General features: G+C 34.4%; 2 protein-coding genes across 2 annotated transcripts; both read right to left on the reverse strand.

Annotated features, from left to right (window-relative positions):
• Positions 1 to 2,721: 2,721 nt before the first annotated feature.
• Positions 2,722 to 4,026, reverse strand: LOC106138757 (exonuclease GOR-like). Its single transcript, XM_060947394.1, has one exon. The coding sequence runs from the start codon at positions 4,024 to 4,026 to the stop codon at positions 2,722 to 2,724; it is 1,305 nt and encodes a 434-aa protein (XP_060803377.1).
• A 10,388-nt stretch (positions 4,027 to 14,414) lies between these two features.
• Positions 14,415 to 15,665, reverse strand: LOC132902417 (exonuclease GOR-like). Its single transcript, XM_060947395.1, has one exon. It carries the CDS (start codon positions 15,663 to 15,665, stop codon positions 14,415 to 14,417), a length of 1,251 nt encoding a protein of 416 aa, XP_060803378.1.
• Positions 15,666 to 17,359: the final 1,694 nt, after the last annotated feature.

The raw sequence follows: 17,359 nt of genomic DNA on the forward strand, positions 1-17,359 counted from the left end.
ATTAGAAATCTCAAAATTATCAGTGGTTTTCTAATATATTAAGTATGTTATTACACATAATAAACTTTCCTCCTAAATCACTCCATCTATTAAAAAAACCACATCAAAATCCGTTGTGTACTTTTAAAGATATAAGCATACAGACAGACGCGAGCGGGATGCGACTGTGTAATTAATTTGTATAAAATTTGGTAGGTACGTTACAGTTTACAGTTACGTTCTTCAAGTTTCGTCACACGCTAAAGTTGACTGTAAGATATTGCTTTAGCGATAAGTCTGCTTTTTACCTCTCTTATCCTGTTTTTCTTAATTAATAACTTAATAACTTATATAGGTACCTACCTTGTAAATGTTTGTAATCTGACATATTTTTGAATGTTTAAAAATAATTATAAAATATGAATAACAGATCTTCAGAACTCAGCTGAATTTTATTTCTTTAACACGTTATCAGCACGAAATAATTTTTTGATTGTGATAAAATGACGTAGTTATGATCACGTAAGTCGAAGCCTCCAGGTTACTCCATTAATAGTGATATTAATGGAGTAATAAGAAAGATTTTTCTTTCTTTCTTTTCTATATTAAAGTGTGTTTATTACAGAAGTCGTTGTATGGATTAAAGTACTTGAGTAAGGTGCGTTGGGGTAAATTCGGATTGTTTTTCGTTGTGTTTGACAGGTCATGTTTATGTTTTTTTTTTCTAGACTTATATTTTAATTAAAACATTAAGTTTAATTGGGAATTGTTTATGAAATGTCAAAGTATCAAATCTAAATGCGGATATCTCGCTAAACTAAATGATTGCCGCATAAACAGAGTTTAAAGTACACAAAGATTTTTTTAAATCCATGGGTAAGATCGGATGTAGTGGGGGTAAGTTCGGAAATGATATAAAATCGATTTTATGGCTCAGAACATACAGCCCATAATAGCAAAATATCCGACCTTTAACTTGCCTTTAACCCAGATCAATCAAATTTTACTGGAACAGCCATAACACACAAACGACGCATCTCAGTGACGGACGCGGACTGCGGGGAGGTGCACAACAAAATGGCATCTAGCGCTATGTTGTCAGTTTAGAAAAATTACTAATGATTTCGTAAATATTCAAAGAAAACGGTCTTCCCCCATTCACGATGTTACCCCAACGCACCTTACTTAAGCATGGAAATTCAAGTTGAATAGAACCTAATCCTCAATAGGCTTTAAAAGTGTACCTTCAGAGCCTTGTGTTTACAAAAAGAGGTACCTATATTCTGTCAGTAAAATTGTAAAATTTGACTTTTGACAATGTCAAAACAAAAGTGAACTTGATAAATTGTTCACAATTACAGAATTGAGAAAATTTGATTAATATCTTGGAATGAATTTAAGACATATTGAAGATAGACTTCAATTAAATCAAAGAACATACATTGAGAAACTTCTCGTAAAGTTTGGGATGGAAAACTGTAAACATATAAGTACTATGTAAGTACGATTTTATAATAGGTTGCCGGAGTCTGTTCTTGAATGCCCAACCGAAAATTCAAAGAGTATGTAAAGAAAGTACTTTGTGATAAGGCTTATTATAGGACTGATGATTACCTTAGTAATTTATTTGATGTCAACCAATGTTGTGAAACCAAATGTTTCGACAATTATTAAGTGATATGTAATATCCTATAATAATGAATAAAAATTTTGAATTTTTTGACTCCATTACAGAATACAAAACTATTACACATTGAAAATATTGTAGAAAAAGAAATGTGTTCTTACCCATTCAAAGAATTAATAGGTTCTTTGATATTTCTAGCAATGAATACACGTCCAGATATTGCATGTGCTATAAGTATTTTAGGCCAATTTGTGCTTATTTTAATAAATCACACTGGTTAGCAGCTGAAAGAGTTTTACAGTATCTAAAAGGAACTCTAGATTATTGTATTACTTACAGAAAATATGGAATTATAACTCTTCATGGCTATGCAGATGCAGATTGGGCAAACTGTACCCAAAGTAGACGTTCTTGTAACACAGGTTTGAGATTGCCAGACGGACTAGTGTCATGGGAAAGCAGACAGCAGTATACTGAGGCTATGTTGTCGGCTGAAGCGGAATACATTGCTCTTACTGATGCTGCAAAGGAGGCAAGTCATTTACAGTAATTTATTTCTGAAATGACTGGTAAGTATTCAAATTCATAGTGATAGTCAATCTGCAATCCAAGCATATTGACATGACACATGTTATCATTTTATTTGTGAAGAATTGTGTGAGGAGATAATATGTCACAAATTTGTGCCTACGGAAGAAATGTGGCCTGATCTTCTTACTAAGTTACTAGGAAAAGTGAAATTTGAAGGATGTATTTTTAAAATGGTTTTTAATTATATTGCTATTAATTTTACATACATACATAGGCACATATTATTGTCAGATTAAGGGAGCGTGTTCTAATTACTGGCTAGGTACATGTAAATGTTTCTAATCTGACATATGTTTGAATGTTAAAAAATCATTATGAAACATGAATAACAGATCTTTAGAACTCGGCTGAATTTTATTTATTAATTTCTTCAACATACCTTGATACAATGAAATATTTTCAATGCATGAGTAGCTAATTTTAACATTTCAGTAAGCATTCATAAAGCAAAGGTCAAAATAATAGTCAAAATCTCAATCAACCCATTTATTGCTTTAATGCAATTCGGAGGACATATGACAAAATCAGGTGGCACAGACTAAAGGGTAATAAGGTTCGAACAAGTTTAGTTCATTTGAGGTTGGATGGCACTCTCTGAGCATTTGCTCTTCTTTCACTTTCAGTAATATTAAGTCCATAACTGCTTGAGCATCTTCTAAAGCCGAATGGCCCGCACTGCTTTGCTGTATTTTCCGTCCTAATAATTTTTCAGAAAGATCACGTAAAGAGCGACGCATCGGCAATCCCCTGGCATGAGGAAACATTGCACAGGTATTAACAACTGCTGTATGCAATAATTTCAACACTTTGAGATCATTTTCCAGGGCATGTCCAACCAATATAGTATCCGTGCCAACAAATTCAAGAAGATCATATTGTACATCTTGCAGTGTTTTAGTCGCGCGGTCCAAGTCACGCGGCCTGATGCCTGAGAATCTGGTGTTATAACAGAGAATTGGCGCACTTGGTCTCACGTGAGTTTGATATACAAGGTGGCCATTCACATCTACGACCGCCACACTAGCTAACTCCAGTCCTGCGGTTGTATAACACATTTCTGTGTCCATTGCATACACCCCTCCGCGGGGCGAGTGTGGGCGCACATATCCTTCGAGTGGTCCATTTATACCCGGCTTAGTTCCGCTCCATACGTGATAAAAGCTAAAAGCACAGCCTTTGGAACCAAATCCCTTATTACAACAGGCATAGTGTCCATCGACTACACAACCCCAATGATAAGAGCAGAAACTCTGAGTCAAATATTTGCCGTTACGTGTCATATGAAAGACATTACTGCACCGAACACATAAGTGTTCCACTTCGTCCGTTACTTGTTCACTGTCTGAGCGTAGAGTAGAATTCGATAAACTGACGCCACTGTCAGTTTGCGATCCAGGCACAAATTCGGGCGCATTGAGGTCCCAGCAGGTGAATACTGTAGGCCGCGGCGGCGGTGCATTCACGTACATCACAGCTTTTGCAGACTTTGGCTCGATTTCCGCTGGGTAACCAAGCTCCCACAGCTGTGCGCGTGAAAGTAGATGGGGTTCTAGTGCCGCAGCTAGTTCCTCAACGAAGATGGCTTGCGGCGGCAAAGTTGGCTGCGACGACATACAATTCGTAACATGTTGTGGCTCGATATCGTCAAATTGACTAAGCTCCCACATCGGTGTACGCGAAAGCAGATGTGGTTCTTCTGTTGTTACTAGTTCCTTGACGAAGATGTCCTGCACTGACAGGGGTGACGGAGGCCTCGCTGGTGGTGCCGGCGTACAGTTCTTGATCTTTTGCCAACGCTCTATGATACTGGCAGTGTCTGCCGCAGACATTGAACTGTCTTGACAGAACCAATCGTATAAATGTTCGCAAAAGTGTTGCATCTTAATTAAGAGAGAGAGAGAGTAGAGTTGAAATGTGATACGCTAAGTCGCTTGCTCGACTGCTCAACGAATAATGTTCTGGTTGAGGGGCCCAATACCTTTAAATGTTGCAACCTAAGTACATACTTAGCTAATGCCATTTTTAAAGACACGAATTTATTACAAGTACCTACTTAGATAAGGGTAATGAGGGTCAAATCTCAAAATCCTGCTACCTGCTCTGTAATAAACACACTAACCATGCCCATGCCATGTCCCCATCATAGTGCCAGTTTCTAATTATTGTACTTTGTAAATGATGGATTGTTAAAATACCTTTATCATATTTTGTTGATATCACGTAGGCATACTACTTAACCAGATAAACTTTTTGTCCTTTTTGTCCTACAGAAAAAATGTATTCGGATAATAAATAATGTTAAAGGGACAGATACCTGCAAACACTTTTAAGATCTAAACATTTTGTTTTTACTCTCAATATACATATATTTTGGAGGCAAGTAAATTCGTAAGAAAATATCCAGAATGCTACAACAAAAAGGTAATTTACCGCGGCGTTATCCCACAAGACAAAAAAATAAATTAATTACACCTAGCTATAAGCTGGTAACTTCAAATTCTGGTTCATTTACAATGACTACCAGGGTCTATAATGCCCTACCTGACTGCATAAGAAAATGTAAACTTATTTATTAAAAACTTAAAACTACTTTTGACCGACAAATACTACCATACACTGTTTTTACATGATAGAAGTATTGACATTAGAATTTTTTTTTATTATTATATATAACTTGCTTATTAGTATTAACTCCAAAAATGATGCGACATTGTTTTTATTATTGTTATATTCAGCATAATAGCCGACACAAACCTGCTCGCTGTTCCATATTATTTTAAAATTGCGATGCCCGACAGGGTTCATATTGTACCTATTTATAAGCAGTAAATGTAATTCAACTGATGTACTTTGTGATATGCAATAAAGATTTTCAATTTGAACTAATGGTACTTATTAACCACACATTATTGTTGCACTTGATGGTGACTAAAACGAATATTTTAGTTTCACTTGCTAATACAAATAAAATATAATATCTGTTATTAACTCAATGGACTTCTTTACATTTCTGCGAATTAGTCTGTAAAATATATTGTTTGTTATTAAAGAAAAACGACATCTGGGGATGATGATGAAAACGAGAGTAAAAGTTATTCATTTATTTGTTTAAACTTAATTGTACAAAATAGATAGATTGGTAAGGCATTAATTTGAATTGCCACATACTTGGTGTATGATTTTGATGTTTTTATACAATGTATAATAACATCAAAATCTTAAGCTAACCTACACAAAAAAGAATATCATTGGTATGTTGCGGCAAGATTCAAATTTGTAATGGCATGCACACATTTCGATACTTTTTAAAAAGCTTAGTTCTGCAGCATATGCTATTGGTCATATAAGGCATCTGACTGATATGGCAACTTCTATGGTAGGTACATTTTAGTTATATTCACAGTTTAATTTCGTATAGTCTTCTGTTTTGGGGAGCAGCAGCGGCTATGGGTAGTTCTACAAACTATGGAAATTTCGACGGCTTAGTCAAAATGTTATAAAAAAAATGTTTCTTACTTTTTTATTTGTACGGCATACTGTTATTGGTAACTGTTTATAGCTGGCCACTAAATATGATATTGTTTTTCAGTTATTTTATGAAGGAAATCACTATTTAAAGTGCCGAATTCTCAGGTTTAATACAAAGTGCGTCCTGATTTCGTGAGTTCTACATCAAGGCCATAAATAAAATCACGTCTATATTTTGTCCCCACTATGTCATATCAGGATACTGTCCAATATAAAAGTAACAAATATTCGCTAGGCTATTTGTCCTACTATGTCGCTGTTCTTCCTAGTCGATTGTACCTACTAAAGATACAACGAAAATCATATATCCATTCACACATAGCGCGGTGTTTTGTCTGCAGAGCGTTGTAAGTGAGGAAAGTGGTTCTATAATCAGTCGAGCTCTCAGAATCCTGGTAAGATATTTGTTTAAGTATTCATTAAATTATATGAGTATATACAGTTTTGATATGTAAGTTGCTAACACGAAGCTTAGTCTTGTTTAGTTTTTATTAAATGTATAACATTGATGTGATTTAAAAAAAAATACAAGAAATATCAGGATTAGGGAATGCAATCTCGTTTCTCGATCTCGTTCCCGAAAAAGATCTCGGCCTTTCTGAGCGAGATTAATATCGGGGGGGAAAAGGGCGATATCTCGTGAGATTAACGATATTTGAACTGAACAAATATTTCATTTAATTGGTATATTTTGTTAATTAATCTATAATTTCTAATAGTCTGACTAATTGGTATTATTTTGTTAATCTGTAATATGTAATGGATCTCATGAGTAGGTACCTACATATAATTTATTTAATTGATAATATTTCAGTTTCGAAGTCAGCTTCAACTCAGATGATGAGTTTTTTTTTTTTTTTTACTTCTCGTTGTTTTGTTTATTATAAGAGAACTGTTTTAAACTAAAATATTTTTGTTTGTTATTAGAAGAGAAGACTTTTTCAGACAGGTATCTGTCTGAAAATTTTAATCTTTTCAAAGAATGTTCGATGAAAAAATAAATGTTTATCTTACAATACCTATTTCTTATTTTTTTTGTAATTGCTAAAATATAGTCATTAATTCATGATTTAAAAAAAAAAAAAAATTAAACCGCCAATCTCGCGAGATCTCGAAATTGACGAGATTGAGAGTATTGTTATTTATAATCTCGCGAGATTTGCATTCCCTACTTAGGATCCTGGTCTCAGCGTTCCGCAAAATTGTGACTCAGGATACTGAGAACCATCCAGGATCCTGAAACGATCGTAATAAATATGTTTCTGTTAAAAATAATTCACATTTTTTACCGGTAAACATGAATCTACGATACAAGTAGGTAATGTAATTTATCATTTGACTAACTTTCAATACAAAATACAACGAAGATAATACAGCCTTTGCATTTTAGAGGATATCGCACACAGCTCTCGCTTTATATAGTAGTTGTGTATTTCAAGGTATATACAAGATCATATTACACTGTATCGTTAAGTCATAATGTTTACGCTATTTGGGATGGAATAGGAGCCGTGTGCAAAAGAAGTGCAAATGATGAAGTCCGTGTGGCTCCCGGCGCCAATACAAAAAAAGAATAGAACCACTCGCATCTCTTTCCAATGGATGTCGTAAAAGGCGACTAAGGGATAGGCTTACAAACTTGGGATTCTTTTTTAGGCGATGGGCTAGCAACCTGTCACTAGTTGAATCTCAATTCTTGCCAAGCCAATTAGCTGAACGTGGCCATTCAGTCTTTTCAAGACTGTTGGCCCTGTCTACCCCGCAAGGGATATAGACGTGACCATATGTATGTATGTCAAAGTCCACCAAGTACAGGGCAGTGCCTTCATGCCACGAAAGCTACAAATGAAATCCCTTAGTTGTTTTTGTGAGGACGGTATTATGTGAGAACATTATCGGATAAACCTACTCGAATACCCTGCAAAACCAGGACAAATTTTTAGAGACGTCAATGAAAGTGGGACAGAATCAGCCTGATGACATGACCATTGATCTTACTTGATTTGCAAACTGATCTAAGTACCTACTCTTTTCCCAGACATGACCCCAAGTCCATCGAATCAAAAAAAAAGATCAAAGAAAAGGTAAAGAACTAAGGTCTCTCTTTTTTTCTTGTTTTTTACTGGAAAAAAATTTTAAGGTACTGTTAGTGTGCAACAAAAAAGAAAAAAAGAAATGATTTGTTGTATATATGTTGAAAAGGAGGCTAAATAAAAAAAAAGCAGATGCAAAACAGAAAAGTATATTTAATTCTAAGATTTTTTTTGTTATTTTCTTTATAACAGATAACAGATCCATACATATAATAAAACTGTAACTCAAATTTGTCTGTATATTGAAGATATTTAAGAAAAAAAATTATAGGCGGTCTTTTTAGGGTCAATAGAAGCTAAAACAATTTTTATTAGAATTTTTGTCTGTCTGTCTGTCTGTCCGTCTGTCTGTCTGTATGTTTGTACGCGCATCACGCAAAATCTACCGAACGGATCTGAACAAAATTCGGCACAGATATAGTTAGTAACCTGGATTAGAATATAGGCTACTTTTTATCCTGAAATTCTATCCCAAGGGGATGAAATAGGGGGTGCAAGTTTGTATGGAACTTCGTCATTTTTGAATCGATACGAGATGGCGCCTCATGATAATTTAAGAAATAACGCGATCGTAGCCACTGGCAAAAATTTTAAATTAATTAATTATTTAAAAATTCTTTTTTTTTCATTGATTTAGTTTCCATGGTTTAGACATTTACTTATTTGGAGAAAAATAACCGGGAATTCATTTGACCATCCGATAAGAGATGGCGCCACGCCGCATGAAAATATAAAACTAGCATTTGAGTGTAAAAACATCGTCATGTTTGAAATTAGATACGAGAAATTTTGGAATTAAATTCCTACCGTTATGCACTTAGATGTACATTTAGAAAATTGACAGCAAGTCTATTTTAATAGTGAAAATGTGCCAGAACGCTTGGAAAATCCCCGCCGTACCACTCTTCTGGCATACTTCAATCTTTGCCAGGATGATACATTTACTCGAACACTTCTTTATAATGAACTGCCATCTTTCTATACTTACGATAAACAAAGAGGCGTTTTTAATAGACGCCGGCTTGGTAACCCTGTGGAAGTGTTTCCAGGTGTCTATCAAGATCATGCATTAGGCAGAGTGTACACTATCCATCCAAGTAACACTGAATGCTATTATTTGCGGCTTTTACTGCACACAGTCCGCGGAGCAACATCCTTTGCATCTAACATTTCACGCGGCTTGCAGTGGGCATTTGTTAGATGATAACCGAAATTGGGATGAAACTCTGGAAGAAGCTGTCGTCAGTGAAAGTCCCTGTCAATTACGCTATTTGTTTTCAGTTATGTTAGTATTCTGCGGACTTTCTTACCCAGTACAGTTGTGGGAGAAATATCAAAGGTACCTATTAGAAGATTTCTTTTTTGAGGCCAAACGCGCGAGCAACGAGATAATGTAACTGAATCTGATGAAAGAGTTATCAATCGTTGCCTTTGTTCGCTTCATGATGTTGTCTTATCAATTGGTGGCCATTCTTTGAGTCACTACGGTCTTCCGGAATCACAGGAAACCTCTGACGATCCACAAGTGAGTCGCGAATATTCAGCAGAGACAAATTATGACGCTGTTGCAATGGCTGAGATCATAAATAATGGTATTGGGATGATTACCGATGAGCAAAAGTCTGTGTTTGACAACGTATTGAGAAGTGTTAACGAAGAGCAGGGTGAAACGTTTTTCCTTGACGCGCCCGGTGGTATAGGCAAAACCTTTTTGACCTGCATATTACTGGCTGAGGTCAGAAGGCAAGGAAAGATAGCATTAGCTGTTGCGTCTTCGGGGATAGCTGCCACCTTATTACCTGGAGGGAAAACAGCGCACACTATGTTCAAGATCCCTTTGGAGCGAGCGAGCAATCCTTACACCGAAAAATGAGCAAGCAGCTGCTATTAATTTAAGTATTTTAGAAAAAATTGATGGCAACGAGTTGGTATACCAATCCATAAATACAGTTTTAGATAGTACCGATGCTACAACTTATCCGGTAAAGTTTCTTAATTCACTTTCGGCATCTGGACTGCCGGCGCATACAATTGCACTAAACGGTTATTGCATTTGCCAAAATTTGTAATGGGAGTCGCCTTAAAGTGGTGTCGCTTCATAACAATATTATAGAAGCTAAAATTCTTACTGATTGTGCAGCTGGTGAAATTGTTTTTACTACGCTTTTTTATACCGCGCATTCCCCTCATTCCCAACAACTTTCCATTTCAATTTAAGCGTGTACAGTTTCCAGTGGCTATATGTTTCGCGATGACAATTAACAAATCGCAAGGTCTTGGAGCAGCCGGAGTCGACCTCAGGACGAATTGCTTCTCACACGGACAGCTCTACGTCGCTTGCTCGCGGGTCACCAGCTGTGACAGTTTATTTGTGATGTCTCCAATGGGCAAGACAGCAAATGTTGAGATACTTTAACTTTCCATTATTATAATTACCTTTTTTTGTCTTTAGAATTTATTCGTTTTTTAACAGCTGCGCCCCCGGGACTTTGCTTTTGTAGGAAAAATAAATTATGTTCTATTCCAGGCATTATTCTTCCCGTGTACGTAAGTTTCATCAAAATCTATCTTAGTTGAATTTGCATGATTGAATAGCATCCTCAAACACGCACTCACGTAGGCACATCTATTTTTTTGCCTAATATTAGTTTATGTCAATGCAAGGCTCTTAATCTAAGCAATCTTTTTATGGAAGCGAAATTAACGCAGGCGAAGCCGCGGGCAAAAGCTAGTTTTAAAAATAAATCTATTCTATTCAAGGTTAAAGGCTATATAACTCAGCGATTTTCATCAGCGAACAAAATTAAATTTATAAACAAAACAATTTAAATCGGAGTAAAAAGCGTGGGGTGCTTGATGTAGTAAATATTAAAATCATTCTATTAGCATATATTTATGACAAGAGAGTTATGAAAATGAAGTAAAATGCACCCCACGCTTTTTACTCCGATTTAAATTGTTTTGTTTATAAATTTAATTTTGTTATAATTTGAATCGGAGGTAATTGACTATAACTGATTGTTCGACTTGCTACTACTGTTTTATAATTCCTTTGTCATTAATTTTTATTTTCTATTTATTAGTTCGATTAGCAATAAAAGCGTAGTTTTTTAGTTTTTTTTTTAAACTATTATTTTATGTAGACAATGTTCATTCGTCCACGATGAAGTTTTAAGAGATCTATATTTGTAAATTGACTTCCGATGAAAATGCTGTAGTGTAGTTTGTTCCGCCGCTTTTTCTACACATGCGCTTTGGAAGCGGTTGTAGTTATAATTAGATTAAGTGATGTGACGTCAATAAGTGACACCTTGTATCCAATTTTGAAAATAAAACGGCTTGTGTTTAAACGCCTACCAGAAATGCACCTATATTACTTCCAATAAATTCGAAGTGCCTGCCATAACGGATAAATGCTCACCAAATTGTGTATCACAAAATATTCTAGAAATAAAGCTATTTTGCTTTTTATTACATTCTATAAAAATAAATACACACCTTTAAAGTCAATTTGAGTCCAAATTTTGTAAATTATCGCTAAGGAGATGTTACCAATATTTTATTTTATTACTTTCATTTTAGTTATCTATGCTGAGGGAAAAAATTACAGTCAACCGCAAATATTTTTTTCATACCAAATATAATATTGATTACACCAAACACAAGTTACATAATTAATGCATTATGCATTTAATTATATATTTTTATGCAGTTACATAATTACTTTGTTGTCAATTATTGCAACACATAATGACTAAGGTATACAATGAAACAAACCATTGGTAGATGAGGAAATAAAAAATCTAAATTAAAACAGAAATTTTATTAAAGTGTTCATAAGATTAATTTAAGAATAATCAATGGATCTTATCTTATAAGATTAATTTGTACTTAAAAATAATCAATGGCAAGAAAAAACGAGAAAATTATACAAAATAGATTACTAAGCTTTTTTGAAAGTAACAATATCCTTAATCAGAACCAGTTTGGTTTCCAAAAAAATAAAAGTACAAATTCAGCCATATTTCAAATTTTAAAAGACATTTGGAATACATTAAACAAAAAATCAATGTGTATAGGTCTGTTTTTAGATATGTCCCATGCATTTGATTGTGTAAAACATGATATTCTACTAAACCAGTTAGAAAATTTAGGTATACGAGGTTTACCATTAAATCTCATTCAGTCATATTTAAAAAATCGACAACAAATTGTAGTTATAAACAAATTTAATCCTTCCAATAAAACAATAGAAGAAATCCAATCTGTACAGGCTAGTATTATTTTAGGTGTGCCACAAGGAAGCATTCTTGGGCCACTTCTTTTCCTTGTATACGTAAATGAACTTCCATTATTATTAAAACACCGGTGTGTCATGTTTGCAGATGATGTAACATTTTTCATATCAGATGACACTAGAAATAAAAATAGATTTGAAAATGAGATTAACAAAACTTTAAAAGAAACAGTAGAATGGCTGAAATCAATAAATCTTACAGTAAATCCAACAAAGACCAAGATAATACAGTTTCGAAATTACAACAAAGAATCATACAACCTAAACATACAAGAAAAAAATGCCAAAATAGAGACAGTTCATGAACACAATTTTTTAGGGGTCCCAATTGATTGTCACCTGAATTGGAAAGCACATTTATTAAAAATTAACAAAAAAAATTCTAGTTATAGTTATGCGCTCTCAATATTGTCAGAAAACTCTTCAATTGATGTTGCCCGAGCGGCTTACTTTGGAAATATATATCCTTATCTCACTTATGGAATTATATTTTGGGGTAATTCTGTTAATATTCAGTCTACTTTTGTACTTCAAAAAAAATGTTTACGTATAATCTATAAAATGTATTCAGACGAAACACTAAGAAATGTATTCAAGAAAGAAGGATACCTAACGCTTACTAATATATACATTCTCGAATTATGTGTTTTCGTAAGAAAAAACATGATACACTTTAAAAAAAAAATTGATCTCAGAAGTAACCAAAGAGAACTATATAAGGATGACCTGTTCATACCAAATGTAAATAGTGAAATTTTCAACAAAAGTGCTTTTATTAACGGCATTAAAATATTTAACCATTTACCTACAGAAATTAAAAGTATATATAATACTCTTTTATTCAAGAATAAATTAAAAGCTTGGTTATTAAATAATGTTTTTTATAACTTGGTTGAATATTTTGACCATTGCACAAATTAAACATAAAAATTTAGATGTATAAACAATGTTCTATGTAATTGGTTTTTTTAGAAAAAGTTTTATGTCTGTATTATTTAATACATTATACATGTTAGTATTTTCAATACTAAAAAATATTGCATGCCTGAAGGGGCAAACTGTTGATACTGTTAATGTAATGCCATCTAATATGTCTACACAGTTATGCAATAAATATTTTGAGTTTGAGTTTGAGTTTGCACTTTATATTTTACGTATATATTACGTTTATATTACGTAATCTTAGCTTGACCATAATATATTTTGGATTTTGGTTACATAATTTGATTACAATAAAGCAAATTTGAACTGTACATTTTGGTATCAATGTTACTGTTTTAGTGAAACAATATTTGGTGAGCATTTATCCATTTTGGCAATCAAAAAGAATATTTGTACACAACGTACGATTATTTTGACGTGTGTATACTTATTTTGAAGCTTAATACGTTTTACTTTGGGAAACTAAGTATAGATTGATTTTAATTTATATGGAGTTAATTTATTTTACTGGGTACTAAAATTTGGAAAACAAAAGCTATTTTGGTGAGCCCTTAAATTGTACCCAAATAAAACTATTCTATTCTAATGCGAAAGTTTGTGAGTATGTCAGTATGGATGTTTGTTACTCCTTCACGCAAAAACTACTGTCGCTTTTAAGGGAAATTTACATTACCAGGTAACTAAATTAACCCTGTAACGGAAATTTCCCTTAAAAGCGACTGTTCTATGTGGCGGTATTGATAACAAGGGGCGGATGGTGGCTTGTAGCGATTGCCGAAAGTAGTAAAATGTTTTAATCTTCATAACAATCTTAAAGCCATTCATAGTTTTGAAAATGAATGGTCGGTAGGTACACTTCATCCTTTGTTCAAAGCCTTACCATAAATAGCACGAGTGTGTGCAATAAATAATAAAGTATGAATACATTGAAATGAAACATGAACTTAATAATAAAGCTCATTTATTCTTTGGGTATTTCCATTTTGCAATATTTTTTCTACATTTATTTATTATCAGTTTTAAATTTTATATAACAAAATAATATTGTTACAGTTAACACCTATTATTATACCTTAATATATATTTTTTACAATTTTACTTTTACATAGTTCTAAACGTACTTTGCCAACACAAAAGTACTTAAACACACTTTACTTATACTGTGCTCAGTAAACAATAAAATAAAGTAAAAATAAAGTACATATACAAACTCTACAATTATTTTAGGGGGCAAGTCTCAGCTCCATACTTTGGTGTAAGTGCAGAACTGTAGGGGTTTACTATGTAAGTTTTTAGTCAAAATCTCAATCTAACAACATTTATAGCTTTTATGCAATTCGGAGGACATATGACAAAATCAGGCGGCACAGACTAAAGGGTAATAAGGTTCGAACAAGTATAACTTATTTGAGGTTGATTGGCACTCTCTGAGCATTTGCTCTTCTTTCACTTTCAGTAATATTAAGTCCATAACTGCTTGAGCATCTTCTAAAGCCGAATGGCCCGCACTGCTTTGCTGAATATTCCTTCCTAATAATTCTTTAGATAGATCACGTAGAGAGCGACGCATCGGCAATCCCCTGGCATGAGGATACATTGCACAGGTGTCTACTACTGCTGTATGCAATAATTTCAACACTTTGAGATCATTTTCCAGGGCATGTCCAACCAATATAGTATCCGTGCCAACAAATTCAAGAAGATCATATTGTACATCTTGCAGTGTCTTAGTCGCGCGGTCCAAGTCACGCGGCCTGATGCCTGAGAATCTGGTGTTATAACAAAGTATTGGCGCACTTGGTCTCACGTGAGTTTGGTATACAACGTGGCCATTCACATCTATCACCGCCACACTGGCTAACTCCAGTCCTGCGGTTGTATAACACATCTCTGTGTCTATTGCATACACCCCTCCGCGGGGCGAGTGTGGGCGCACATATCCTTCGAGTGGTCCATTTATACCCGGCTTAGTTCCGCTCCATACGTGATAAAAGCTAAAAGCACAGCCTTTGGAACCAAATCCCTTATTACAACAGGCATAGTGTCCATCGACTACACGACCCCAATGATAAGAGCAGAAACTCTGGGTCAAATATTTGCCGTTACGTGTCATATGAAAGACATTATTGCACCGAACACATAAGCGTTCCACTTCGTCCGTTACTTGTTCACTGTCTGAGCGTAGAGTAGAATTCGATAAACTGACGCCACTGTCAGTTTGCGAACCAGGCACAAATTCGGGCGCATTGAGGTTCCAGCAGGTGAATACTGTAGGCCGCGGCGGCGGTGCATTCACGTACATCACAGCTTTAGTAGAGTTTGGCTCGATTTCCACTGGGTAACCAAGCTCCCACAGCTGTGCGCGTGAAAGTAGATGGGGTTCTAGTGCCGCAGCTAGTTCCTCAACGAAGATGGCTTGCGGCGGCAAAGCTGGCTGCGACGACATGAAGATGTCCTGCACTGGCAGGGGTGACGGAGGCCTCGCTGGTGGTGCCGGCGTACAGTTCTTGATCTTTTGCACACGCTCTATGATACTGGCAGTGTCTGCCGCAGACATTGAACTGTCTTGACAGAACCTATCGTATAAATGTTCGCAAAAGTGTTGCATCTTAATTAAGAGAGAGAGAGAGTAGAGTTGAAATGTGATACGCTAAGTCGCTTGCTCGACTGCTCAACGAATAATGTTCTGGTTGAGGGGCGCAATACCTTTAAACGTTGCAACCTAAGTACATATTTAGCTAATGCCATCTTTAAAGACACACCCGAATTTATTACAGGTACTTAGATAAGGGTAATTAGGGTCAAATCTCAAAATCCTGCTACCTGCTCTGTAGTAAACACCATAATGCCCGGCCAAGTTTTCTAATATTATACTTTGTAAATGATGTACTTTGTAAATGATGCATAATTAAAATAACTATATCATATTTGGTTGATTCACGTAGGCATACTACTTAACCAGATACACTTTTTATCCTACAGAAAAAATGTATTCGAATAATAAATAATGTTAAAGGGACAGATACCTGCAAACCACAGTTTCAAGATGCAAAAACATTGACTTTACCCTTAATATATATTTGTGAGGCAAGTAAATTCGTAAGAAAATATCCAGAATTCTACAACAAAAAAGATAATTTATATTAGTTATCCCACAAAACAAAAAAAAATAATAATAATTACACCTAACTATGAGCTGGTAAAATCAAATTCTGGTCCATTTGCGATGACTACAAGGATCTATAATGCCCTACCTGACTGCATAAGAAAATGTAAACTTGTTTATTAAAAACTTAAAACTACTTTTGACCGATAAATGCTACTATACACTGGACGAGATTTTAAACGATAGAAGTATTGACATTTGAATTATTTTTTTATTATTATATATCGTTTTATCAATTCAATATATCTTATACCTAAATTATATTTATTTTAAATCCAAAAATAATGCGACATTTTTTTTATTATTGTTCTATTTAACATAATAGCCGACATAAACCTGCCCGCCGTTCCATATTATTTTAAAATTGCGATGCCCAACAGGGTTCATATTGCACCTATTTATAAGCAGTAAATGTAATTCAACTGATGTACTTTGTGATATGCAATAAAGTTTTTCAATTTGAACTAATGGTACTTATTAACCACACATTATTGTTGCACTTGATGGTGACTTAAACGAATATTTTAGTTTCACTTGCTAATACAAATAAAATATAATATCTGTTATTAACTCAATGGACTTCTTTACATTTCTGCAAATAAGACTGTAAAATATTTTGTTAGTTATTAAAGAAAAACGATATCTGGGGATGATGATGAAAACGAGAGTAAAAGTTATTCATTTATTTGTTTAAACTTAATTGTACAAAATAGATAGATTGGTAAGGCATTAATTTGAATTGCTACATACACCAAATAAAATGTATAAAAACATCAAAATCTTAAGCTAACCTACACAAAAAAGAATATCATTGGTATGCTGCGGCACGATTCAAATTTGAAATGGCATGCTCACATTTCGATTCTTTCTAAAAAGCTTAGTTCTGCAGCATATGCTATCGGTCGTTTAAGGCATCTGGCGGATGTGGAAACTAGAAGGTGGAAGCTAGTATATTTTAGTTATTTTCACAGTTTAATATCGTATGGTCTACTGTTTTGGGGAGCAGCAGCAGATATGGGTAATTCTACAAACTATGGAATTTTCGACGGATCAGTCAAAATGTTATAAAAAAATGTTTCAAACTATTTTATTTGTACGGCATACTGTTATTGGTAACTGTTTATAGCTGGCCACTA

This window comes from Amyelois transitella, chromosome 13 (assembly GCF_032362555.1).
Source record: "Amyelois transitella isolate CPQ chromosome 13, ilAmyTran1.1, whole genome shotgun sequence".
NCBI classification, from domain to species: domain Eukaryota; kingdom Metazoa; phylum Arthropoda; class Insecta; order Lepidoptera; family Pyralidae; genus Amyelois; species Amyelois transitella.